The sequence below is a fragment of the Erinaceus europaeus genome, chromosome 2, assembly GCF_950295315.1.
Source record: "Erinaceus europaeus chromosome 2, mEriEur2.1, whole genome shotgun sequence".
NCBI lineage: Eukaryota > Metazoa > Chordata > Mammalia > Eulipotyphla > Erinaceidae > Erinaceus > Erinaceus europaeus.
Window position 1 is genome coordinate 24,802,890 of NC_080163.1, and position 27,857 is coordinate 24,830,746.

General features: G+C 41.6%; 1 protein-coding gene across 2 annotated transcripts; it reads right to left on the minus strand.

The window, feature by feature from the left end:
- Positions 1–1,506: 1,506 nt before the first annotated feature.
- LOX (lysyl oxidase) lies at positions 1,507–25,246 on the minus strand. 2 transcript variants are annotated; one of them, XM_007527514.3, is made up of 7 exons: positions 24,167–25,246; positions 23,649–23,757; positions 22,214–22,351; positions 19,770–19,926; positions 11,182–11,277; positions 10,328–10,443; positions 1,507–5,165 (listed from the first exon to the last, which is right to left on the minus strand). In XM_007527514.3, the coding sequence occupies exons 1-7, from the start codon at positions 24,795–24,797 to the stop codon at positions 5,159–5,161; spliced, it is 1,254 nt and encodes a 417-aa protein (XP_007527576.1). In that variant the 5' UTR covers positions 24,798–25,246; the 3' UTR covers positions 1,507–5,158. The 2 variants fall into 2 exon arrangements, with proteins under 2 accessions (XP_007527576.1, XP_007527584.1); XM_007527522.3 differs by lacking the exon at positions 1,507–5,165 and having other exon boundaries at positions 10,324–10,443.
- Positions 25,247–27,857: the final 2,611 nt, after the last annotated feature.

The window sequence follows — 27,857 nt, forward strand, 5'->3', positions numbered from 1 at the left end:
ATCTGCACTATTCCAGCCCTTAGGCCCATGATTGGTCAACAATTTGTTTGGCTTTGTATGTTTTCAACCACCAGGTTCCAGGTGCTAGCATGATGCCAGCCACACTTCTCTGGACATACAACCCCACCAATATGTCCTGGAGCTCCACTTCTCCAGAGCCCTTCCCCACTAAGAAAAGAGAGAGACAGGCTGGGAGTATGGATCGACCTGTCAACAATGTTCAGTGGGGAAGCAATTAACAGCAGACAGACCTTCAACCTTCTGCATCCCACAATGATCTTGGGTCCATACTCCCAGAGGGTTAAAGAATAGGAAAGTTATCAGGGGAGGGGATGGGATACAGAGTTCTGGTGGTAGGAATTGTGAGAAGTTGTACCCCTCTTATCCTATGGTTTTGTCATTGTTTCCTTTTTATAAATAAAAAAATTAAAAAAAAAGAATCTTATAGGGGCTGGGCAGTGACTTACACATTAACATGCAATAAAACAAGACTCAAGCCCCAGGTCCTCACCTGCAGGCAGCGGGAAGCTTCATGCATAGTGGAACAGTGTAGTAGGTATATATCTTTTTCTTTCTCCCCCTTTCCCTATTTCTGTCTATATAAAAAAGATAAAGAAAAGAAAGAAAATGATCACCAGTTGCAGTGGATTCATCATGCAACCACAAGATAACCCTAGTGGCAAAAAAAAAAAAAAACTCTTATAAAATGCATTTTCATCATTCCTCTAAGAAATAATGTCATTATAATAGCTGAAAATGGTTGACTCTAAAATTTGCAAGATAATAGCATAAAGCTATTTGTGAGATAGAAGCATAAACAGGGGGCCGGGTGGTAGCATACTGGGTTAAGTGCACATAGGGGTGAAGGACAAGGACCAGCGCAGGGATCCTGGTTTGAGGCCCTGATTCAAGCCCCCAGCCCCCTGCCTGCAGGGGGATCACTTAGCAAGTGGTGAAGCAGGTCTGTACATGTCTTTCTTTCCCCCTCTCTGTCTTCCCCTCCTCTCTCAATTTCTTTCTGTCCTATCTAACAACAGCAGCAGTAGCTGCAACAATTGAAAAAGGATGGCCACCAGGAACAATGGATTCATAGTGCAGGCACAGAGTCCCAGTGATAAAACTGGAGGCAAAAAATCAAATCAAATCAAATCTTTAGTCACTACATCCATATACTCCCAGGAGGATAAATAACATGAAAGCTATCAAGGGAGGGAGTGGGATACAGAGTTCTGGTGGTGGGAATTGTGTGGAAATGTACCCCTCTTATCCTATGGTCTTGTCAATATTTCCATTTTATAAATAAAAATATATATGTATATAAAATAAAATAAATACTGTGGTAATAGCATACAGCTTATGCAGAAAGGTCTACATGCCTGTGGCATCAAAGGTCCCAGGTTCAGTCAGAGGAGCAGTGCTCTGGCACAATTAGTTTTGCTGTACAACAATAGCATTCAGATGATCTATTTATATGTAGCAACAAATGAACACTATAGACACTTGAAATCATTTATTCAAGGTATTTTAATGTAATCCTGCAATCATAGGATAGGCATATAATAAAAAGGAATGTTAGAATGTAAAGGAGAATATAAAGCTAGTGTCTGGGCATTAAAAGTAAGCACTTCAAAAAAGTTAACAAATGTTATACAAATAGAATTCCTGAAAAATTTGGGAGAAACTGAAACTTCCTTACAAAAGAGTACAATATCAAATGATAGGTCACTTAGTTCATAAAAATCAGTTATATATTAAGTAAATGTCTATATCCTGTGAGCAAACGCAACACATTTTACATTCAAGTTGAAATAATTCAGCACCATTTTGGCTTGAAATGTTTTAATTGTTAAAAATGGCTTTTGGGAGGTGACAATGGAATGCAGGTGTTGATTACATTGATTATAAATATGAAATCTAAACACATATGAGAATAGGATGATTTTTCTCATAACAGGTACTATATACTGTTACTATCAAAGCAAGTTATTTCTAAAACAAAGTATCTCCTGACCAGAAACTCAGTATTTTCACACAGCTTGTTAAAGGTGAATTCTCAGCACAATCATTTTAGTGCACTGCATTTCCTCTAGAACCGGATACTGGCAACATTTGTGAATTTCACTATCCTAGGAGACTTTACAGAGAAAAAAAAAAAGTTCATTATTTCAAATACCTATTGAAACTTAAGTAGAGATAATGAGGCCCTGGCTCCCCACCTGTGGCGGGGGAGGAGTCACTTCATAAGTGGTGAAGGTCTGCAGGTGTCTATCTTTCTCTCCCCCTTTCTATATTCTTCTCCCCTTTCAATTTCTCTCTGTCCTATCCAATAAAATGGAAAAAACGGCTTCCAGGAGCAGAGGACTCATAGTGCCGGCACGAGCCCCAGCATTAACCCTGGAGGCAAAAAAAAAAAAAAAGAAAGAAAAACATAATGAAATAATTATGTAAAAATATAAAGATTTCCTGGAAACAGGCATATATGTCCTACTTTAAGTCAAGACACCTTTATTCCAGTCTATGGTTTGAATAATTAAGATGCCACTAATATGACTGGTAGAAGTTTCAGTAAATATCTTCCTCTTTAGTTCATTTTTTTTTTAGTCTTCTATTAGTTTATCTTTGGCACTCAAAGTTCTTTGTTTCATTTCAGTTTCCTATAGTTTGGTTAGAATGTAACTTTTAAAATATTATTAAATGGATAGCTTTCACTAATTAATTAATATCTGTTAAAAAGGTTAAAAAAATACAGTGTGTTAAATCAACCCTTGTGAGTTAATTGGGAGTCCACTGGGGATATTTCAGGGGAGATGATGTGGGGGGTGGGGGGGAGGCGTGTCACTGGAAAGATGGATGGTTACATAATAAGTGAGAATCTTCAGCTTCCTAATTAAAATTTTTTTCAACATCAACCAAACAGTACATGCTGTATTTAAAAGACAAACATTTCAATCATTGGAAATATATATATATATTTAATTATTAGTAACATATATATGCATATAACTATTAAGTTTTAACTTATTTTTAAAATAAAATATGGAAAACAACAGAATGTAAAGTAGAAATGTTTAATGGTGCTTAAAGTTCTCAAAACTGAAACAAAATTAGCCTAATGTGTAGTTTTTTTTTTTTTTTTTTTTGGTAATGCTTAGGGTGGGCAGGACCTTTTTATATCAATGCCTGGTACATGAGTTCTTGGTATATAATAGACCATCAAAAGGTAATGAATGGACAGACAGATGAAAGGCCCAAAGAATGATTATAAATATGTCTTATTTAATACAGGGATAAAAAAAATAATGAAACAATAGACCCTAAACCTGTAGATGCCATTCTGGCTCAGTATTAATACTGACAGTAGTTTTTGTTGTTTAAAAAGCAAGTATATTAAAACAACTCTACTAGAAACTATTGCAGTTTGAAAGAATCAAACTGCAATTATAAAACTAGAAAGCAATTTAAGGCAAAGAGGTCCACCAAAGAATCATTTCCATAGCTCAGATATGATGTCAGTGGAAGTTCTGGATCTCTCTCAAGCTGTCTGCATTCTCTCTTGGTAAGCATGTGCGCTAGCATATGGCCCATTCTATCCACCTCTTGGTAACTGTCCATCTTGAGACCCTTGCCGTGGCTAGGCCCCAGCAAGCACGGAGTGATGATGTAGTGATAGGTGTTGGCTTCACAACTCTATGACATACGTATGGAATACAAAGATGCCAACTCACTTTTCAAATGTGACCTAATGTGTCCTGGCCTTGGAAATACTTTGGGACTTTTAATACTGACTAGTGTAGGAAAACTTCTGCTTAAGCACCACTCACTTCTAAGTGTAATTCAATGTTCTTTTTGCACCTTTCAAATCTAGGAAAGAGAGGAATGCTCCAAGTCACAGTTTAAAATAAGAATCACAGCTGTCTCATTATGTAGCACAGTGCTTGCTTTTGCAGAAAGTATTCCCAACCCCCTGATTCACCAACCCCTTGAGTACACAGTGCTAGGTGCTTTGCTAATCTACATTATTTTTCAGATGCACATGTGAAAAAAAAAAGCAAAATACGTATGTGTGATTCCTAGCTGACCTAGCAGATTACATTAATTTGGAAAATTTATGTGTTTAACCTTTCTTTTTATATTTTTAAAGCTGATTATACAAATGTAGATAAGTTGAAGATACTATTGTGTCTTTTTAGTATTTTTTTTAATACACAGTTTTGTTTGGGGTGGGGGAAAGGGGTCATGTCAATTATTTTGATATGTTGTCAAGGAAATTCTTTCTGGATAATGCTTCCTGTTCTTAAATGGATATTATTTGTGAATCATATGTCACTAGAATGACTTACCATTGACACAGTCATCCTATGTATCTGTCTCAGTCCCTAGAATCTTCGTTTTAAGAATGCCACTTAAAAAAAGTGCCCACAGGAGAGTAACAGAGTAGAGGGAGCGTCAACAAGAGTCAGACAGGAATTGGGCAGCTCAATGACTTCATCCATTCCAAAATAAAAGCTGACTTCAGTCAGAATGAAATTGTACACTCGACAGAAAGAAGGCAATTTATCTACGATTTAAGATGTAAACACATTTTATATAGGGATGTAACTATCTGAATACACATGCTGTCGATTCTCTGCTATATAGTAGTATTTCTTGACATCAATGGTAATGTGTTTGTTCCTTTCTCAGCACCAAGTGTGTCCCTATCTAGTCAAACAGTAGGAGCCATGTTTCTTAATTTATGTTAGGACCTACAGAGGCCAGTTTTTGTATGGTTCACTCAAGTTTCAACTCTTTAAAAAAAAAAAAATTCCCAGCTCAAAGTAATTTTGGCTCATTCACTGAAATGGTTTCTCTTTTGTACTATAATTTCAAAATGGCATAAGAAATTTGCATTTATTTGAAAGAGCCAAGTCTACAACTATAGAATTAAAACCCTGCACTGATTCCCAAATCAATGTGACTGCTGATATTAAACATTTCAATTTAAACATCCAATATCCAGTTATGTGTTTAGCTATAAAACAGCCCATACAAAACTTCCTTTGTTGTTTTTCTGTTCTCTTTTTTCAAAACGACATAAATCCTACTGAAGTTCATCAACTTTTCTCCACTTCAGAACAACTGGGCACTGATTTATCCATTGGAAATTCTGGCTTGCTTTCTAATACCTAGATTAAGGAAACAAAATAAGACAAGTTATTCACTTGGTAATTTTTTTTTTTCATGAATAGGACAGGTTTAAAGTCAATCTTAAAAAAAAAATGCTATTATTTAAACTCCACCCCCAAAAAAAACAAGTCACCTTGTGAAATTGCCAGTACTGATCTTAAAAAATGGCTGTCAGTAGCACTTCCTGCATATGCTTGATGCCTACTAAACTGACATTTAAAGTTAAAAGAAACATCTGACATCTGATACTGAACCAGTATCCCTGCCTGAATGAGTGGACTCCAGGGGCAGGCACCTCAAGAAGCAGTCTTGCTAGCTGTATGAAAGGAGTCATATAAGCTAAAAAGAGGCTAAAAAGAGAAGATAGGCTAAGAAGAGAAAGCTTAAAAAGCCCAAAAAGATAGGCTAAAAAGAGAAGGACGAATACTGGGTGATCTCACTTATAGATGGAATTTTTAAAGATATATATTTATCTTATTTTTGAGAGAGAGATTTTATTTTTATTTATTTTGAGAGAGATGCAGAGAGAAAGAGGGAGAGAACAAGAAAACACCAGAGCACTACTCAGCTCTGGCTTATGGTGGTGTAGGGGATTGAACCTGGGATTGTGTAGCCTCGGGCAGGAGAGTCTGTTTACATAACCATTACGCTCTCCTCTGTCTACTGATCAATGGAATTTAAGGAACAAGGACACAAAGGGGAAACACAAGAAAAACTTGGACTGGGTTTCCTGTATTGCACCGAAGCAAAGGACCCTGGGGCAGTGTGCTGGGATTTGTGGTCCTGGTGCATGGTGGTGGAAAAGACCTAAGTTGGGGGTGAGAATGTTTTGTAGACATCTGCCATGGGGAAACTGTACCCATGTGTCAACAACTGCACTCTAATCCATTAACCCCCCTGATAGAACGATAGAAAACAAAAACAAAACTAACAAATAAGAGTCGTGGCTTCTGCTCCACCTTGCAAGAAGAGTCCCTTTCCAGCATGGTTTGGGGTGTGGAATGATGCAGTTCGAGGTTAGAGACTTGGTCAAAGTCAATAAAGTAAATATTGCTGTATTTGTATTGTGGTCACAGGTCCTCCATGGAAAGCCCAAATCATAAACTGTGAATTTCCCATCTGAGAGAACATAGTATTAGGATGTTAATACTGAACTGTGTCCTTAACTCCTATTTACAATGTGAAAAAAATAGGGAGAACAGATATATCAAAGACCTAGGCTTTCTCACTAGGTACTTTTTGATCACTGATACGCAATGTTCTCAAATGTGTGGTTATTCTGAAAAGAATCATTGAACTGAGAGATAAGAAAATTTGAAAACTACTGTAATTGGGAGTAGGGGGGCGTGTAGTAATGCACCTGGTTAAGTGAACATATTATCATGTGCAAGGACCTGGGTTCAAGCCCCGGCTCCATAAGTGCAGGGCATCAGCTTCATGAGTAATGAAGCAGATCTGCAAGTGTCTGTCTTCTTTTCTCCCTCTCTGTCTCCCAGTCCTTTCTCAATTTCTGTGTGTTCTGTCTAATAAAAATTAGAAAGAAAGAAGAAAAACAAAAAAAGGTCATTTGGGAGCAATGGATTAGTAGTGTTGACAGTGAGCCCCAGCAATAACCCTGGTTGCAAGGAAGAAAGAAAGGAGGGAGGAAGAAAGGAAGAGAGGAAGGAAGGAAAGGGAAGGAAGGAAGGAGGGAAGGAAGGGAGGAAAGGAGGGAGGGAGGGAGGGAGGGATGGAGGGAGGAATAAAACTACAGTAGTATTACCAAGGGTAGTCACACACACTGTCCCTGTGTCACCAAAGTGACCACATAACTTTAGACAAATTACACTCCCTGCTCCGGAAAATTTAGAAACTCCTCATGTCTTTAGACTGAAGTTTAATTACTTTAGTTTGTGGTAGTCTTTTATAAGTCAACCAAATAATTTAAAGTATTTTATACATAATAAACTGTGTTCAAGTAAAAAAATATATTTTAGGTGTGCATGTTTTCGTGTTCTCTTTGATGAGATGCCCACTTTTTGCCTTCTTTTTGCCCAGCTCTAAACCCCATGAAACTGATGTCTTAGCCAAACTAAACCACTTTTAAATGTTTTTTTTTTTTTTTTTACTAGAGCACTGATCAGCTCTGGCTTAAAGGGGATTGAACCTGGGGACTCTGGAGCCTTAGGCATGAGAGTCTCTTTGCATAACCATTATGACATCTAGCCTCTTTGAATGTTCTTTTTATTATGGAGCAGCTGGTAATGTTGACTCTCTCTGGCCTGTCCTCTCATAACTGTCCTTTGAGCTCTGAAGCCTACATCAAATGCCTTCTTAAAGCCACTCTTGAATCTCAGCCAGAAGACAGCTTTTTCTTCTCTTTAAACTCTGATTTAGAGGCCAGCAGTGAAAGTCTAAATATGAGGCAAACATCATCATCACAGAGGTGAGGGTACTGTTTTCAGATCTATGTTTTTGTACTTCTGTTATTTCTCAGTCATGGATGAACATGTAGTCTTGTTTTATTCTGAAGGTCATTCACTTTTTCAGATTTCCACCTGATGGGGAAAGCTTCACAAGTGGTGAACCAGGGCTGTGGGTGTCTCTCTGTCTTTTTCTCTCTGCCTTCCCCTCCACTCTTCATCTCTCTCTGTTTCTATCCAATACTAAATAAAGATCTATAAACAAAGAAATAAAAAAAATTTAAAAAGCAACATGCAGTTCTATGCAACCCCAAATCATCTCTGAACTTGTCTCAAGTGTGTGTGTGTGTGGGGGGTGGATCAGCAGTTATACCTGGAGTCATCTAGCTACTCGTAGCAGAGAACCTTCTCTTCCCCCGTACTTTACTGGTCCCCTCACATAATTTTTATTTATGTATTGTATTTTTATTACAAGTATGTGTGTGTTTCACCTTATGATTTCTGAGTTCTACATCCTTGGAAGAGGGTAGTTTCATCTCTTAATCAGGTGTTGATGTGAAGTTAAACAGGGCCAGGGTTGGCAGTGGGTACATATAGTGGCAGGCACGTGACTGCTCCCCAGCCCTGATGGAGCGGAGCCGAAGACGCATAGTGAACAAAGAGATTCAAAAGGAAGCAATTAAACCGAGCCTTAATTAAGCAACAATGAAGAGTAAGTAGAAAATCAGTACATCCCTGTCCTGTGTGTGTGTGTGTGTCTCAATGAATACACGGTACAAAAGTGAGCGTCATAGTGAACAGAGAATGAGTGGAGGGGCCCGGCAGTGGCACATCTGGTTAAGCTCACACATCATAGTGTGCTAACTTGGGTTCAAGATGCCACCTGCAGGAGGAAAGCTTCCTGAGTGGTGAAGGAAGGCTGCAGGTCTCTTTACCTCTCTCCACCCCCTCAATTTCTTTCTGTCTCTATCCAATAATAAAAATTAATTTAAAAAAAGGGGGGGAAAGTGTGTGTGTGAGGGTGGGGAGGAACTATAGAATCAAAAATCAAAAGGAACCATACATTCACTTTGAATTATTTTCACTGCAGTTAACACTGAAGTCTCACTTATAACCCTCTCCACACAAGAGAGGAACCATATGCCAGTCAGGATTTTTGTGTTGTGTCCTGTTCTGAAGAATAATAATAATGACCTCTTTGCAGTGCTTTTTTCTTTTTTGACAGTCCTAGGTTTCATCTCTCTCAAATGTTGAGATGCCGTTGTAGAGGAGAGCCTCTGCTCTTTTTGTAGGACTAAAGCAAGGAGCCCTGCCTAGGTGAGTGTAATCAGAACCATAGCACATGGCTCTGGGTTAAGCCCCAACTTCCTCCCTACAAACCCCTGTAGCAGCCTGGGTCTAGCCAGGTAGAAGCCTCTACAAACAATCTTTTGTGTTACAGGGTCATGTGTATCTGACCATTTTCTGGCTTTATATGTCAGACAGAAGTGTCTGTAATGTTTTAAGTTTCTGGTGTAGTTCTGCTGCATCTTTCTGCATGACCCACAGGCACTAGAGCCATGCCATTCCAAAATCAAAACAAAGTGGATGCATGGCCAGTATCGTTCTAATGGCGCCCCGTTGTAGTTACTCACAGGTGCCCTATGTAGTTAGGCTCTAAAACTCCATCCCCCAAGACAGGTAATGATTGATGGGTCAGGACAAGATAGAGGCAAACAGATAAGCCTACTCAATTTGCTGGAATTATTTTTATCAAAGCACCCCTTCTGTGAAAAAAATTGTATCGTGGGATTTCTTCTCCTAAGATTTCATTCAGAGAAGTATCAGGACTAGGAAAGGCAAGAAAAAAAACAACCCCAGAAACACACCCTACTAGGGAAAGAGAGAGGCAGACTGGGAATATGGACCGACCAGTCAACGCCTATGTTCAGCGGGGGAAGCAATTACAGAAGCCAGACCTTCTACCTTCTGCAACCCACAGTGACCCTGGGTCCATGCTCCCAGAGGGATGGAGAATGGGAAAGCTATCAGGGGAGGGGGTGGGATATGGAGATTGGGTGGTGGGAATTGTGTGAAATTGTACCCCTCCTACCCTATGGTTTTGTTGATTAATCCTTTCTTAAATAAATAAAAAAAACAAACCATCTGCACATCCCCTCCTTTTGCAGATTATCTCCTTAGTACTTGAGCTCCTAGAACTCCAATAGGTGAACTCCCAGCTGCCACACAAAGGAGGTCTGATCTCTTCAGGGGTAAAGTTAGCAGCAATGATTGGGTAAATGTACTTGGAGGAACTCAAGGAATTTCTTCAGAACTCCTTCATGAGCTATGGGGGAGAGGCAGGAAATCCAAATGTCTGGTTCTCTTGGGCTCACCCACAGTACATATTGAGCAATTTTACATATTCTGCTGCCACATAGGGCCTTTTGCATAAACAATATGTTCTGTTGTGTTCTTTGTGTATGTTTTGTCTTAAAAACCGAGCCCTGGGATGATAAAAAATAAATAAATAAAAAGCCATACTGCATCCACCCCTCCCCACCCTCCTCCCCCAACATACACCCTTTACCAGTATCAAAATAAAAATGGGAAGAAAAAAAAAGTCAGCCTTACCGCTGGCACTGCTCTATATCACTTCCCCCCTTTGGTCTTTTTTACAGGGAAAAGTCACAGAGGGAGTAGAAACAGACACACTGTATTTCATGCCTGTTGAACTGAAAGGCTTTCTGGGGAGAATTCTTTAGGCAAACAGGACTTACGGTGAGATTGTGCAGCCTGAGGCATATGCATGATGTCCTGTGTAGCGAATGTCACAGCGCACAACATTGTTGGTGTAGTCCGACTCAGGCACCAGATAGCTGGGGTTCACGCTGACCTAGATAATGCAAACATCGCCTGTGTTTCAGTATTCATCACTAGTGTCTCCCAGCTAATCACTTCCTATTTCCACTGCCTGAGATCACTAAAGTAGGAGGGGTGTTTAAGTTAGGCAAGTGCTGACACTCAGAAGTTGCTTATTTTCCATGAAGTTCTTTATTTCTTTCTTTGAGAGTGGTGAGGCCTGTTCCACACCCGCAGGGGATCCGCTTCACAAGGGGTGAAGCAGGTGTGCAGGTGTCTACCGTTCTTTCCCCCCTTTCTATCTCCCCCTCCTCTCTCAATATCTCTGTCTTATCTAATCAAATGGAAGATATGGCTGCCAGGAGCAGTGGATTTGTAGTGTTGGCACTGAGCTCCAGTGATAACTCTGGGAGAAAAAAAAAAAAAGAAAGAAAGAGAGAAAAGAAGAAGAGTGTGGTGAGGAAGAGAGAGGATGGGAGAAAAGGAGAGACATTCATAGCACTACTCCATTGCTCATGAAGCTTCCTCCCTGCAGGTGAGGACCAGGGAATTGAACCCAGGTACGAAAGCACGGTAATGTGTGCACTCTGCTGGACGAGCCAACACCTGGCTTCTTCCCTGTAGTTTTTAAGGATGACTGAAAGTTCTAGAAGACATCTAATAAGGCTTGCAGGATCCTAATCATTTAATGTGTGAAGCTGGAAGAGGTGGCTGACTGAGGTGCAATTGAAAGACATTGTAGGTTCATATTTTCAAATAGGTTCATGTCTACCTTTAGAATGTAGTTTCCAGGTTGTACGTCTGTTATATCAATCCACTGGCAGTCTATGTCTGCATTGTAGGTATCATAACATCCAGGACTCAGACCCTAAAACAAACAAAACAAAAAAATTCAAAGTAAATGTATGGTTAGAGGCTGCTAAAGAATATGCTTATTCTTTTGAAAGGGGATAAAACATTCTATAAATTCATTTTATTCTTCCAAAAGTCTTATCTCAATTTTTTAAGTTAGTTATCATCCCTGACTTTCTTGGAATTATAAATCCAGTTAGGGTGAAAACGGTGAGGGATTACTGGCTTTAGTGGAACAGAAAGATGAAGTTGTAAAGTTAAGCCAACATGCAAATCTAGGAGGCAAGAGAAATGGAGCAGGGACCATAAGTCAATCCAACAGTGAGATGTCAAAGAGTAACTGGACATATTCCAGTTACTTACGATGGTGGTATGGGGTTTGGAAGGCAGTCAACTTTCCTTCATTAAGCATTTGAAGGAGTTATTATTTTTTTTTAGTGCAGTCAGAATATGCTTACTCTTTATTGCTAATTGAATTCTGAGTTAGTACTTATAAGAGTCTAACATAAAACTATACTTATGTTTGCATCTTACTTGAGAATTATATATTACTCAGGCTTATAAAACCTCCAGTTAAAAATACAGGACTATTCCAGCCATGACATCATCTCCCCAGACAATAATTTGGATCCATCTGCACATCAGATTTCAGGCTCAGGGGGAAAAAAAGAAAGATAAAAAAAAAAACCCCTAGTATAGCCCTTTGGAATATAACTAAAATATGCCTACTAGGTATCTACAAAACGGAGACACCCCCCCCAACTCCTCATCTGCACTATTCCAGCCTTTAGGTCCATGATTGGTTAATTTGTTTGGCTTTATATATTAACTCTCTTTTCAGCCACCAGGTTCCAGATGCTAGCATGATGCCAACCAGACTTCTCTGGACATACAACCCCACCCATGGGTCTGGAGCTTCACTTCCCCCAAACTCCGCCCCACTAGGGAAAGAGAGAGACAGGCTGGGAGTATGGATTGACCTGTCAACGTTCATGTACAACAGGGAAGCAATTATAGAAGCCAGACCTTCCACCTTCTACATCCCACAATGACCTTTGGTCCATACTTTCAGAGGGTTGAAGAATAGGAAAGCTATCAGGGGAAGGGATGGGATGCAGAAATGGTGTACAACAAAGGGATACAACTCCACACAATTACCATGGTGGTGGGAATTGTGCAAAGCTATACCCCTCTTGTCCTATGGTTTTGTGTTTCCTTTTTGTAAATAAAATTTAAAAAGTACAGGACTAATATAAGTTAAAATATATCTACTTCTACTTAAAATTTAATTAATTAATTTTGAGTAGAAACAGAGCAAAATTGACAGGGGATGAGAAGGCAGGGAGAAAGAGAGACATCTGTAGCACGGGGCTAGAAGCTTGAAGCTGGGTCCTTGTACACTGTAACTCCACTAGGTCTGCCAATGTTGGGCCCTTATGTGTAGTTTTCAAAAGTATTGTAAACTAGCAGTGATTTTATGCAGAGATTGAATAGGGACTATCCCTTTGTATTCTGTATTATAATAACATAACATGAGAACTATAGGTTGTAAGATCTGGAGGATGAAGTCTATTTATAAGAAGCTAACTTTTATTTTACATATTTTAATTTGTTTTCTATTTTAGTGAAGCAGTTAATGGTTTTAAGTATAGTCTTTAAGACAAAGGCACAGCTTCTCACCCCCCTGGTGAAGACACACCAGGACCCCAGTGTCCTGTCATCTTGTCCCTAGAGTTTTTTGCTTGGGGGCAATATGCCACAACCAACACAAGTTTCCCCTGATGTCCTCCCTTACTGTCCTTTTTATTATTATCACTAGTGATTTGATATTGATTTATGAAATTATGGGATAACAAGGGTATAATTTCACATCGTTCCCACCACCAGGGTTTCTCTGTCCCCATTCCCTCCATTGGAAACTGCAGTAGTTCTCCCAATGTCACAGATGTGGGTTGACTATTATTTCAGTAGCTATCTATATTTATATATGTGTGTATTTTCCCTTTTGTTTTCTATGGTCCTGCCTTCCCTTCCTTTCTAAGTCATAGAAAGGACTCTTTCTGGGTCCTAATGGAATTGGAGTTCAGGGCCTCTGGTTATCTTCCCATAACATTTATCCCCCTTTGGAAGTATGGGCTAAAAATGTTTATGGGGTGCAGAAAGTGGGAGTTTTGGCTTCTGTAATTGCTTCTCAGCTGGACATGGGTGTCTGCAGGTTGATCCATACCCCGAGCCTGTTTCTATCTTTCCCTAGTGCATTAAGGCTCTGGAGAGGAGAGGTTCTAGGACACATCGGTGAGGCTGTCTGCCTAGAGAGGTCAGGATGGAATCATGGTAGCATTTGCAACTTAGTAGCTATAAGGTGATAAGACATAAAGCAACTTTACTTTATTTTTAAGTTCTACCTATAAGTGACATAATTCAGTATTGGTCTTTCTCTTTCTGGCTTGTCTCACTCAACATGAGTTCCCTTCAAGCCAAGAAGCTAACTTTTATGAGGTAGGTGTTAAGTGCTAAGAACAACTTTAAGCATGAGATGTATATATTTAGTTCTCACCAGTACATAAAACAGGTGCTATCCACATTTAAAATGAGGGAACTAAAGCATTGTAAATTCAGATAAGTTTACTCAACTGATAGTTCTAACTACCACACCATATGCTCACAAAGTCACTGAAGCATTTTGTTGAGTACATAGATGGATGGATGCATGGATAGATGGATGGATGGATGGATGCTTAACTGAATAATGTGACCTCATTCTACTTGCTAAAATACTCACTTCAGTAAATGAATGTTTTCTACAGACTGGAAGGGGGAAGATGTTAATATAATTGGTCCTTGAATTTCAAAAAGGACCACTACTACAATACTGATGACAACACTCATGACTTTGTAAGGGGTTCATTGGATTAAATACCCAAGACAGGTTTAAATAATGCTGCAAAGCTTATTTTGCCTATAAGCATAGAAAGAGTTTTAAAGAATGCTCTAGGATTACTTAGCTAGCAGACTTAAAGGTATGAGTTTTGACTTTTTAAAAAAAATTTTTTATATATATTTTTTAAATATTTATTTTATTTATTTATTCCCTTTTGTTGCCCTTGTTTTATTGTTGTAGTTATTATTGTTGTTGTCATTGTTGGATAGGACAGAGAGAAATGGAGAGAGGAGGGGAAGACAGAGAGGAGGAGAGAAAGATAGACACCTGCAGACCTGCTTCACAGCCTGTGAAGTGACTCCCCTGCAGGTGAGGAGCCGGGGTTCGAACCGGGATCCTTATGCCGGTCCTTGTGCTTTGTGCCACCTGTGCTTAACCCGCTGCGCTACAGCCCAACTCCCATGAGTTTTGATTTAAAAAAAAAATTAATTAATTTATTTCTGAGGGAGGAAGAAATGGAGGGAGGGAAGAAGGGGGAGAGTGCGAGAGAGAGGAAGCGAAAAAGAGAAGGTTAGAGGGAGAGAGGGAGAGCAAGAGGGAGGTGGGTGGAAATCTAGAGTATCATTCTGGCATATGTGATGCCAGAGATCAAATGCAGAACCTCATGCTTGAGGGCCCAAAGTTTAATCCACTGTGATACCTTCCAGGCAGCAGTATGAGTTTTAGTTATTTGAACCAGCAAAGAAAATATGAATTTTTAAGGCTATTAAGAAAACAGGTATTTCATTCAGTTGAAGTAAAAATTTAAACGGATTTAGTAGAGGCTGTCTGGATTTAGCAAAAAATAGTTGTCCCAATAAGTTAATGAGATTACTATTACTGTTTTTAGTTCTGTACTTACTTAATATGCAAATCTGTTATCTAAAAACCCATGAATTAGGGTTGAGCAGAGGCACAGCTGGTTACGCACAGACCTTACCATGAGCAAGGACTCTGGTTGGAGTCCCTACTCTCCACCTGCAAGGGGGAAGCTTCAGGAGTGGTGAAGCAAGCACTGCAGGTGTCTCTCTCTCTCTCTCCCTCTCTATTCCTTCCTCTCTCTAATTCTCTCTGTCCTGTCAAATAAAAAAAGGGAAAGAAAAATGAAGAAATGGTCACAGGTGCTATGGATTTGTTGTGCAGGCACCAAGCCCCAGAAATTACCTGGTGGCAATTAAAAAACGAAGCAAAAACCTAAGAACTGTATCAAAGTATGAATATAAGAAAGCTATACCTAGTCTATGTATGGATATATTTAAACACTATTATAACACAAGTCATATAAATAAGCATTGGGGGCTGATGAGAATTATTTTTTCTTTACATGAAATCCATGTTCAGGAAATACCACTTGAGTAACAAACACAACACAAATAACTTGTAATGCAAATGCTGACAAAACATGCTTAAGTAGAACATATGCGGAAGATGATTAAGAAGAAAGCCAACCTCTAAAGTGAAATGAGGATGACTTCAAGGAACAAGGGCATTGCAAGTGCTATAAATACGTAACTGTGTACAAGGACGCAGATTCAACCCTCCAGTCCCCATCTGCAGGTGCTGGGGACACAAATTAATCACAGTGAGCAAAATGGATTATGGGATATGAGTGTTATTAGCATAGGGCTGATGTCAGCAACATAAAGAAGATGTACGCAAACTCACAAAGGATTGTGGGTATAAGAGACTATTTAAGGGAGTCAGGCAGTAACGCAGCGGGTTAAGTGCATGTGGCTCAAAGCACAAGAACCCGAGTAAGGATCCCAGTTCGGGCCCCCAGCTCCCCACATGCAGGGGAGTTGCTTCACAGGCGGTGAAGCAGGTCTGCAGGTGTCCTTCTCTCCTCCTCTCTCGGTTTCTCTCTGTCCTATCCAACAACGTCAACATCAATATCAACAACAATAAAACAACAAGGGCAACAAAAAGGAATAAATAAATATTATTTTAAAAAAGAGACTATTCCCCACATGCAAGGGGTCGTTTCACAGGTGGTGAAGCAGGTCTGCAGGTGTCTTTCTCTCCCCCTCTCTGTCTTCCCCTCCTCTCCATTTCTCCATTTCTCTCTGTCCTATCTAACAACAACGATAACAACGATAAACAGCAACAAAATGGAAAAAATGGCCTCCAGGAGCAGTGGATTGGAGGCACTGAACCCCAGCAATAACCCTGGAGGCAAAAAAAAAAAAAAAAAGGAGACTATTTAAGCAAGCACCTGGGTGCGGTTCAGCTCTTTTGGACTCTTTTCCTGCTGCTATTCACCTGCTCACCTCCACCTTCTCCTGGGACCTGTCATGTCACTTCCCCTGGGACTTACATGCCATGCGGCTGAACTCTGGTAACTAAGCTTAAGGACTCATGGCTCTTGCTTCATGACTTAGATAGCCCTCTCCTTCTATTTACCCATCGTGGTTTCTATTTACCTAAATAGGCAGCATTGTAATGAATCTTCTATTTGATAAACCCCACAGCAAAGCCCAACAAAAATGACAATTTTTTTTTACTATATGCAGAAAGGAAGCTTTACAAACGGTAAAGCACTGCTACAGGTCTCTGTCTCTCTCTCTCTCTCTCTCTCTCTCTCTCTCTCTCTCTATATATATATATATATATATCTTCTCAACTTCTCTGTCCTATTGCACAAAACAAAGTAAATATTTTTAAAAAATACTTAAAAAAGTTCCATGAATATCTATAGTTCTGGATTTAATTATTTCCACAGAGTGAGCTGTCCAGAGGGCTGCTTTTTCTAAATGAAGAGACTAAGCCTCAGTCCCCCTCTGCAAGCTGATGTCAGGGAAACTTGAATATCACTGAAGGAACCAGGGAATCACTATATACACACACTTGTGTGTGTGTGTGTCTGTGTGTGTGTGTATGTCCTTCAGCTTATTTTACTTTAAGACTAAGAACTACCTTCAGGCATGTGGAATGAAACCTTTTCCTCCTCCAATTGCTAGGATAGTCTAAATTTAGAGTAGAAGTAACGACACCACTCAGGTCACCAAAAAGCTTCCTGCCTCAGCCCTGAAACGTGCTGCATGAGATGCTCTGTGCCCTGGGTTATTATGTACATTCACTATTCCTTGCCAGGATTTTGGCTGGAGTAAAATTATAATGTCCTTTTACAAATTAGGGCTTCTTATGGAAACACTGGCATGACTTTTAACTGACACACATTTTCCCATTACGAGACATATGAACTGCTTAGTCCAGCACTATTTTTTTCTTCAAAAAACCATCCAAAGAACATCTGACATCAATTATACTGTAGATTTAAATATATATGCAAGGGGAAAGAAATTGTGTCCATCTGCTCTTACTCACAAGATGAAAGGAGACAGTTTTCAAAATACTTTTGAAGAAACTTATTTTCTTTCCTATTTTTTTTTAAACTGTAACCACAATCTTATTTTTGGTTCTGTAGGTGAAGAGGGTAAGGGTTTTTGCAGGTTAGAAAGCAAAGGTATCGTGTTTCTACAGTTATTTACCAGACCAGTTAGAAAAAAAACAGTGTGAGAGGAGAGAGAGAGAGAGAGATTGCAAGCACTCACTGGTAGGGTGCATATCTTTATGTGTACAGCCCAGATTCAAGCCTAACATCATAAGGGAATGCCATAATGCCAGGGAAAGCTTCAGTGTGTAGTATCTTCCCCCTCTACCTTTCCCACCCACCCTCACCTTAAAAAAATCTATTATATAGAAAGAAAGAATTGGTCTGTAGTAAAATCATGCATGCGCAAGACCCTGACTCCACAAAAAGATACCAAATGAATACAAATACAAATTCAAATTTTACCAGAGAGTAAAATTGCTAATTTTCATTGTAGAATATAACAGGCATGCACATTGACCTTCTGTGTTGAAGGAATGCTGATCCTTGAAAAGTCGTTCAGGTTGGGCTAGGTGATAGTGCACCTAGTTAATTGCATACATTACAAGTGAGCAAGGACCCAGCTTCAAGTCCCTGGTCCCCACTTGAATGGGGGAAGCTTCACAAGTGGTGAAACAGGGATGCAAATGGCTCTCTGTCTCTCTCCCTCTTATTTTCCCCTTCCCCTCTCAATTTCTCTGTCTCTATCCAACATAGATGAATAAATATATTTAAAAGTCATTCAGGGGAGTTGGGCGGCTGTGCATCGGGTTAAGCACAGGTGGTGCAAAGCGCAAGGACCAGAGTAAGAATCCCCGGTTGAGCTCTCGGCTCCCCACCTGCAGAGGAGTCGCTTCACAGACAGTGAAGCAGGCCTGCAGGTGTCTATTTTTCTCTCCCCCTCTCTTTCTTCCCCTCCCCTCTCCATTTCTCTCTGTCTTATCTAACAACGATGACATCAGTAACAACAACGATAACTACAACAACAATAAAAATCAAGGGCAACAAAAGGGAAAATAAATAAATAAATAAATAAATATTTTTAAAAAAATCTTAAAAGAAAATTCATTCAGATCATCAGGACTGTATCCAATTATTTTTCCATCAAGCTGGACTTGATGGTCTTCAAGGTGAATGAATCTATCAAGACAAGAGGCCGGCAACAGACACATGAGAAGATACTCAAAGTCACTGATCATTTAGAAATGCAAACAAAGACAATAATGAGATACCATTTTACATCCATGAGAATTAAAAAAGGATAGTAACAACAAATATATGAGGGGGCATGGGGAAAAGGGGATACTTCTGCACTGCTTGTGAGAATGTAAATTAGTTCAATCTCTGTGGAAAGCAGTCTGTAGATCTCTCAGGAAACTAGAAATGGGTTTACCCTATTACCCAGCAATTTTTCTCCTTGGGGTCTACCCGAAGAAAACAAAAGCACCTATCAGAAGAGACCTGCGTATACTTATGCTTACAACAGAACAAAAACTTGGAAGCAACCCTGATGTCCAATAACAGATGAGTGGCTAAAAAAACTGTGGTATAATTACACTATGCAATACTACTTGGGCAGAACCTGAACTGGAGTTGGTGTATAGCACCAAAGTAAAAGACTCTGGAGTGGGTGGTGGGGGATAGCACAGGTCCAAAAAGGATGACAGAGGACCTAGTGGGGGTTGTACTGTTATGTGGAAAACTGAGAAATGTTATGCATGTCCAAACTATTGTATTCACTGTCAAATGTAAAAACATTAATCCCCAATAAAGGGGGGGAGGAATACTACTTGGCTGTTAAAAATGATAAAAGTTATCACCTTTGCATCATCCTAGATGGAACCTGAAGACATCATGTTGAGGGAGGTAAACCAAAAAGAGAAGGACACATACTGAATGATCTCACTTATAAGTGGGACTTAATAATCAGGGGCAGGGAAGGAAAACACCAAGGGAAACATGGACTGGGCATGGTGTCTTGCATCAAAACAAAGGATTCTGAGGAAGGAGGGTAAGGTAGGGTCTGGTGGAGTACTTTGGGATCCTGGTGCGTACTGAAATTATACTCGTGTATCAATGGCTGCACTGTAAAGCATTACCTCCCCACACCTCAATAAAAGGATTGGGAAAAAAAAAAGATACGACTGGAAAGAAAATTGCAGGCCACTTTGTTCTCTTTGTAAGGCCTGCAAGATTCTGGTTTTGGGGGTCAACGTACCTGTGTGTGTGCAGTGCAGGCAAATCGCCTGTGGTAGCCATAGTCACAGGATGTGTCCTCAAGACAGAAACTGGCTTTGTGGCCTTCGGCCACTCTCCTCTGTGTGTTGGCATCAAGAAGATCGTAGTGGCTGAATTCATCCATGCTGTGGTAATGTCTAATGTCCCACATGACACAGAGACAGTGGTCAGTCACACACACACATACACACACAATGAGAATATCCACCAACTTCTCCACTCACTCCCACATTTGTTTTCACATTGAGACTGAAATCAGGCTTAGCTTTTTAAAAAGACAGAACCATGCTAGCCTCTGTCCAAATCATCAGCTTTGAAACTAGAGGGGAAAAGGTCTTAGTTTTCCATCAGACTGTAATTATCTTTGAATAGAAATAGCTAGCATCCCTGGCTGTTTTACAGAAGGTAGAATACCTGACTTGCAAGTCTGAGGTCTTGAGTTTGATCCTCAGTGCCACATATGCCAGAGAAATTTTCTGGTGTTTTTCTATCTCTCTCTCCCTCCTTCCTACTCCTCCTTCTTGCCTCCCTGTCATTGTCTCTCTTTTCTTTTTTCTTTTTAATTTTTTTTAAATTTTCTTTTGTTGTCTTTGTTTATTGTTGTAATTGTCATTGTTGTTGGATAGGACAGAGAGAAATGGAGAGAGGAGGGGAAAAGAGAGTGGGGGAGAGAAAGATAGACACCTGCAGGTCTGCTTCACCACCTGTGAAGTGACTCCCCTGCAGGTGGGGAGCCAAGGACTTGAACCAGGATCGTTAGGCCAGTCCTTGCGCTTTGCACCACATGTGCTGCGCTACTGCCCGGCTCCCAGCTCTCTTTTCTTAATAGATAAATCCTGAAAAAAAAAAAAAAAGAGGGGCTAGGTGGTGATAAAGTGCGCAAGGACTCAGGTTCAAGCCCCAGACCCCACTTTCAAGGGAAGCTTCACAAGCAGTAAAGCTGTGCCTCAGGTATCTCACCCTCTTTCTCCTCTATTTCTTCCCTGCTCAATTTCTCTGTCTCTAATCAATAAGTAAATAAAACGAAGTACTAAATTATATAAAAAAAAGAAGAAATAGTAAATGTATCTTTTGTTTTTTCTTTCGTGACTAGAGAACCCCCTCAGCTCTGGCTACGTATAGTACCTACGGTCAAACCTGGAACCTCTCACATGCAAGTCCTTTGTCTAGTCACTCCTTGCCTATGCTCCCAGTAGTAAATTACTTAGGTGAAATGTGCTTATGTTCTCTAGTATATTTTTCTTGGTTGCTATTCCTGATGTTTCATTCCAAAAAAAAAGAAGAACACATGACTCTTGGGAGGCTTCTGGGAGGTTTTCAAAACTGGAGTTCTCACATAATTAAAATCAGTACTAAAAGGCAAAGGAGAAATAATGGCTTAGCGATCATTATTGCTTAACCAGTAGAAACTTCACTTAGATATAAAGTAAATCTTTTATTGTAAGTAGGTACTCAGATCTACTTTTCTCAGTTTGTTAAAGAGAAGGTAGGTTTCATCTTCCCACTTAAGGAGAGAATAAAATAGTATGTCTGGGACTACAGAAGGTTTAAGGGCACACCTCATAAACACCGGGGCATGTTACCAAGGTCAATTATAAAGTTACCTTTAGTGAAAACTTCTGAATTTAGAAGAGAACAGGCAGCCACCCTGGATCTGAGACAGGCCTTTTAAAAGGTACAGAATGCTATGGGATCATATTCTCAGCATTTTTCTTTGAAAATACTACCTCAACCACGTGTGCTTGTTAACTAAGGATACAGAAAGTGAAATAAATCGTAGCACTGATGCTTCCTTCAGTGTGATGGGGGCCAGGCTTGAACCTGGGACATGCTTATGACAAATCAGTGCACTATAAGTGATCTATTTCGCCAGTCCCTTACTAGTTTGTGTGTGTGTGTGTATGCGTGTGTGTGTGTGTGTGTGTGTGTGTCAGTCGCTTAATAGTGTAAGGTACTGAAAGCAGAACCTGGTGATGCAAAGTCTCTAAATCATTTTGATAACAATCTATGGTATTCACTTTTTAAAAAATTTTTATTTGTGACAACAAGGTTACATGATTGTAAGATTATAGTGTATAGTTCCATACCACCAGATGCGGTATTCACTTAATACCATTAAATGCTAACTAGTTGTAAGTGATCTTAGCTGTTGGAATAAAATTCCTTGTGAAGCCAATTGCTATACCCCACTAACAGTTTGAGTAAGGCTGGCCATACCACTTCCAATTTGAAAGAAAACAGAACCTAATTGTAGTTGATGAAATAAAATTATGTTTGATTACATAGAGAAGAATTCTACATGTTTGTAATAGCACATTTTTCTCTTTTGGTGTAAGAAACAAATATTACATTTATATGGTAAATCTTGAAATGTCAAGATCAAGGGAAAAATGAAAAAAGTAGATCAGAGACCCATCCACTTACTGGTGACAACTGTGCCATTCCCAGGAATATCTTGGCCTGCTTGGGAGAAAATCTGATGTCCCTTGGTTTTTCACTCTTTGGGGGAATCTTAGCAGCACTCTGTGATCATAATCTCTGACATCTGACCGGTATGCTGAGCTATAATTTTAGGGGCAGTGGGGGGAAAGGAATATTATTTTCATTGAACAGTAGCTGAAGACAAAAATTTAAGCAAAAGCATTCAATTATACAATAACTAGCCACTATCAGAAACCAGGGCATTTTTTTCTTAATTTTTAATTTTTATTTATTTTCAGATGCTAGGTTCTCAGCTTCTAGAAGAGGAGCTTGAAATGCAATCAGACTTAGCATTCATTGAATGGGTGACAGACTGACAACTGTGGAAATTCAGACTCCATGGTTTAAAAGCAAAACATAATAAAATGAACTAAAATGTGCAACTGAAAAGTAAGCTTTCTACTATGACAGTCAAATTTAACCATGCACATGAGTGAATCTAAGGTGTAAATTATCTCCCAACCCTAGAAGTCATATTCACTACAAACTTTAATGAAACAATATATTTGCTCTTAGACAGTTAACTAGGCAGGAAATAACCCCAAAGATGACATCCAAACAAGATAATTTTGTAACTCTATCTTCAAAATAAGGGCATTCCTGTAATGATATCCTAGGGAGGACACTGAGTGATGTCTATGATGCAAGACTCACAAATGGAAAGAAACTTGGATTTCTTCTCTTCCTTTAATTTCACTTGATGGCTTTAAAGGGAAGAAACAGACACATAAATGCTATTATGTTCCTTCCAATATATTATATGTTAATATATATGCAGACATTGTTGCTGCTCCTTACTCTTAAAAAAATGCTGAGACCAATCCAAATAGCTTTTGCTCCCTCTGCTGGTTTCCCAGCCGCTGAGAACTAATTCCATTCCCTGGAATCGCACAGGCTGTATTTTAGAACTGATGGGAAAAAACAAAAACAAAAACAAAAAAAAAAAACCCTTGCTTATGCTCATATTCTGGCTAATTGTGGGTGCAAACAAAAGAATATTTCATCTTTGCCAATGAGTTGTGCCACACTGCCAGCTCAACCCCCACTTTGGGACGGGGGAGGGGCATTAACCAACTCTTCCTTAGGTACTTCCTCCTCAAGGTACAATTAGTTACTTACTAAAAAGTGACTGGAAACACTAATAAAGTTTAAGAACTTTGGAAAAAGAATAAGAAGCCTCCACTCTAGGATAAGGGTTTGATCCCTTTCTCTAATAAGCAGTTGGAAAGTCATGACTTATAAATCAATACATCTTCAAAACGAATTCTCCGTCAAGGTCTGCATGCACTTTCCAGCTCTCGTCTGACAGAACCAGGAACGTCAGAACCAGGAGTCCGGGTGCTGGGGAGCAGGGAACCCCGGGACCCCGGCCCCATACCTGGCCAAGCAATTTTCCTCCGCAGCGCATCTCAGGTTGTACATGGACATCCTTTGCACGTATGTGGACGCCTGGATGTAGTAGGGGTCGGGTACCAGGTCCGGGAGACCTAAACGTTAGCAGGTGAGGGGCAGAACCATGCACCAGGAGATAAACCCTTGCCCCTAAGTTGTTGGCTCCAGGTCTCTCTTTGTCCCTTACTCTTCAGTCTTAGCTCACCCCCACCCAGGTGGTTGATGGACTTCGGAGAGCATGAGACTTGGAGTCTGGGGAAGAAAAGGGGGGCGCCCTGGGCTGCAAAGCAAAGTGTTAAAAGGAAGCAGGGGAGGCTGGGCGCGCGGTTTGCACCAGATTCCAGGACAGCCTCTGCAGCCCCGCGGGGTGGGGGAGGGATCGGCTCGCAGAGCCTGCCGCGCCCAGGCAGCCACGTCGGGTAGACAATGTTGAGGAAGGGGATGCTGGGGTGCTTTCGGAGACTGGGGATGGGGAGGAGGTGGCGTGGGGGGTGGTTTGCTTACCATACTGGAAGTAGCCTGTGCCATACCCAGGGCGGTACCTGCTCCCAGGCCGGGGCCTTTCGTAGGTGTCATAGTAGTTGTAATAGGGGTTGTCGTCGGAGTACTTGTAGGGGTTGTAGGGGTCGTCGCCCACCATGCCTTCCACGCGGCTGGGAGGTCGTAGGTTGCTGAGCACCGGGCGCTCTGCAGGCGCCGTCCAGTTCCCGGAGCGCGGGGCGCCTGCATCTCGGGCCCCAGATGAGTAGCCGGCTTGGAACCAGTGGCGGGCGGTGGGCCTGGGGCGGCCGGCGACAGCTCCCGAGGGGCCGGGGGTCCGCGTCCGCTCCGCCGCCCCGGTGCGGTTGTTGCGGAGCAGCAGGATCCGCGTACGCGGCTGCGCGGCGGTAGAGTTGGAGGAGCCGGGGGCGCTGGCACCCGCGTCCCGGCGGCGCTGGGGCTGGTACTCGGAGCCCAGGCTCAGCAGGCTGAACACCTGCCCGTTGTTCTCCCATTGGATCCGGTGACGCCAGGCGCTGGGGGCAGCGGGCGGCGAGCGAGGAGGCTGCTGCTGGCCGGCGGCGGGCGGGGTGCAGCGCAGCAGCGCGCAAAGCTGCAGCGGCCCGAGCAGAAGCGCGGTCAGGGCGAAGCGCATGGCGCCCTTGGCTCGAGGCTTCTCGAAGTCCCGGGAGAACGGAGCTCGGGGAAAAAAAAATTTTTTTTTGTTGTTTAAAATAATAATTATTAAAAATCAAATTAAACAAAACAAAACAGTGAACGTGAGGGAGGCGGGAAAAGTCTCCAGCCGGGGAGGCGGGCAGAGCGCAAAGCTCTCAGTCCTGAGCCAGCAGCAGCGGCGAGAGGGGTAGGCTGCAGACTCTGCTCCCCACAAAGGCGGCCGTAGGGACGTGGCAGCCGCTTCTCGCCTCTTTTTCTTTCTTCAAGGCAAGCCCGAGCTGCGGCGGTGGCGGCGGTGGCGGCGGCAGCCCCGGCGAGCGGGCAGTGTCTGGACTGAAGGAAGGAGGAGAGATTTTTAAACTTTCTGGCACGTTTGCAAAGTTACACAAGCCGTTCTGGCGCGGCCGGCCCTCCGCTATTTGTTCATGTAATGCGATTGGAAACGTGCAGGGCGGACAGCTCCTGCCTCTGTCCCCGCCCTCGTCTCCCCGCCCGCGGGGGTGCTCGGCCTCCGCCCCACCAGACACGTTGCACTGGGAACGCTGGAGGGGAGAGAACAAAACGGAACTCACATCCTGAGACACACTCGGCTTAATCTGGGGCGAACATGCAGGAATTTCAAAAGACTCAGACAGACCCAAGGCAGCCAGGCCGTGGGGCGACGCCAAAGTATGCACGGAGAAAAATGCTATTAGGTCACCAGTCCCTGAGAGGCGGGAAGTCGGGAGGTGGGGAGGAGGTTGGGGGCAAGAGTTTGGGGGGGGGGGGCTGGGAGAGAAGGGGAGTAAAGGGGTAGAGGTGATTGTGACTCAGTTTTATCCATAAGGAGTTAGCCAGACACATTTCCTAAATCCCACTCCCTCGCTTTTATGGGAAATGTCGCATAGTATCAAATTCTGTTTTTCTGTGGGTAGGTAATAGAAGAACTGGGTTACAAATTTGTTTCCTACAGTGCATATTTTAATAACCGAAAGTGAAATATTACCAGGAACAATGTCTGCCAGAAGAGATGAAAATATCCCCCCCCCCCACCTCCAGAATGCTGGCCTGGCCTGAATTGTTCTTTTAGTGTAAGTGAAGAACCATCTTCCATCTAGACATTATCACAAACTGTCACTCAAGGAAATCAGGGCCTGTGTCAATCTGTCAGAACACTAAAATGACAGCTTCAAATTAATCTGGCTTTTTTTCCCCTTCTCTTTTTGATAAGGAGGTTGAGCTTAAAAAAAAAAAGTCGTGCTTTAAATGTCACAAAGCCAGCAAAGCATCCTATGGTGTCTGATTGATCTTCCAGTTTCAACTAAGGGGCTGCAAAAGAAAGCAGCCTGTGGTTTCCATGTTGGTGGTGGCAGGCCTGGCGAGTGGAGGCTGTGGGTAGAAGGTAATGCTGACTGGAAAGAAGTTTGATGAATCCCTTTATCCACATACTGCTCGGAATCTGGTCGGGGCTGGAAGTCTCTCAAAGACCAGTTACTCTTTCATGGCTCAGTTTTACATTATGACTTAGAACCAGGTTTAAGTAAGATTTTATTAATCTCATCATTGGGCTGACATCTAGATATTTTTCTTTTTGGTATTTGGCCTCTGCCTCTGGATGTTTAATTACTACTCTTTTTTTCTTTTAAAGATTATTTATTTATTTATTTATTTATTAATTTTTACCTTCAGGGTTATGGCTGGAGGCTCAGTGCCTATGCTATGAATCTACTGGTCCTGGAAGCTGTCTTTTCCATTTTGTTGCCCTTGTTACTGTTGTTGCTGTTGTTAGATAGGATAGAGAGAAATCAAGAGAGGAGGTGAAGACAGAGGGGGGAGAGAGAAAGACACATGTAGACCTGCTTCACTGCTTGCTTGTGAAGCTACCCCCCCTGCAGGTGGGGATCCAGAGACTAGAACCAGGATCCCTGAGCTGGTCTTTGTGCTTTGAGCCATGTGCACTTAACCTACTGTGCTACTGGTTGGCCTCCTAATCACCACTTTTTGGTGATGTGGTGAACATCTGCTCATTTTATTGTCTGTCAACCCCCCCCACTCTCCATACCCCCAACTCCACTTTCTGTGTCCTGGTATAGCTGTATTTTGCTTTGGGAAACTTTCCCTATCCAATTGCATGGTGGGAATGACTGAGCATTCCTGAGACTAGTTGTGGTCATGACATTCACTCCTGGCTAATCATTCTCTTCAGAATTTGAATCTTGAGCAGGAGGGCAGGCAAAATTGCTCATCTGGTCAGTGCACCTGCTTTGCTATTTGGGCTACCCAGGTACAAGCCTGGCCCCCATCACAATGGAGGAAGCTTTGGTGCCCTTCTCTATCCTTCCCTCCAAAGCTTGACCTGGAGCAGTGAAGCACCAGTGCTGACAACACTGACAACACACACACACACACACACACACACACACACACACACACACACACACACACGCACATATTCTTGAGCAGGATTTAAAGATAAAAAATATTGAACCCAATCTTCCTAACTAAAGAAACTCTCTCGGGCCCCTATTCCACAGGAAAAGATAGAAACAAGCTGGGGTTATGGATCAACCTGTCAACACCCATGTCTAATGAAGAAGCAATTACAGAAGCCAGAACTCTCACCTTCTGCAACCTAAAAAGAATTTTGGTCCATACCCCCAGAAGGGTAAATGATAGAGGAAGATGAACAGAGGACTCTGAGCCCTGTTTCCACCAGGACCTGAAACAGGCACAGTCATCACCAGGAATCTTGTTTTTATGTCATCACTACAAGGGAAGCAAATCTGGAAAACACCAGAAAAAGCCAGCACTATTTTTCTTATCTGAGAGAGAAGAGGAAAAATAGAAAGGCACCGAAAATAATAATAGATGTAGGGGTAACTTAGAAAGGAAGTGAAGGTAGGACAGTTGAAGAAATAGGAAAACATATATAAATTATGTTTATTTTATTTATTAGATAGAAACAGCCAGAAATCAAGAGGGAAGAGTGAGGGAGAGGGAGGGGAGGGGGAGGGGGAGAGGGAGGGGGAGGGAGAGGGAGAGAGAGAGAGAGAGAGAC

Excerpts from the sequence above, each read along its gene's own strand:
- LOX (XM_007527514.3), bottom strand. The coding sequence starts at position 24,797 with ATGCGCTTCGCCCTGACCGCGCTTCTGCTCGGGCCGCTGCAGCTTTGC. Across the intron at positions 19,927-22,213 it reads GAATGGCACAGTTGTCACCA|ACATTACCACAGCATGGATG; the intron begins GTAAGTGGATGG and ends GTGGGACATTAG. Across the intron at positions 11,278-19,769 it reads CCTGCACTGCACACACACAG|GGTCTGAGTCCTGGATGTTA; the intron begins GTACGTTGACCC and ends TGTTTGTTTTAG.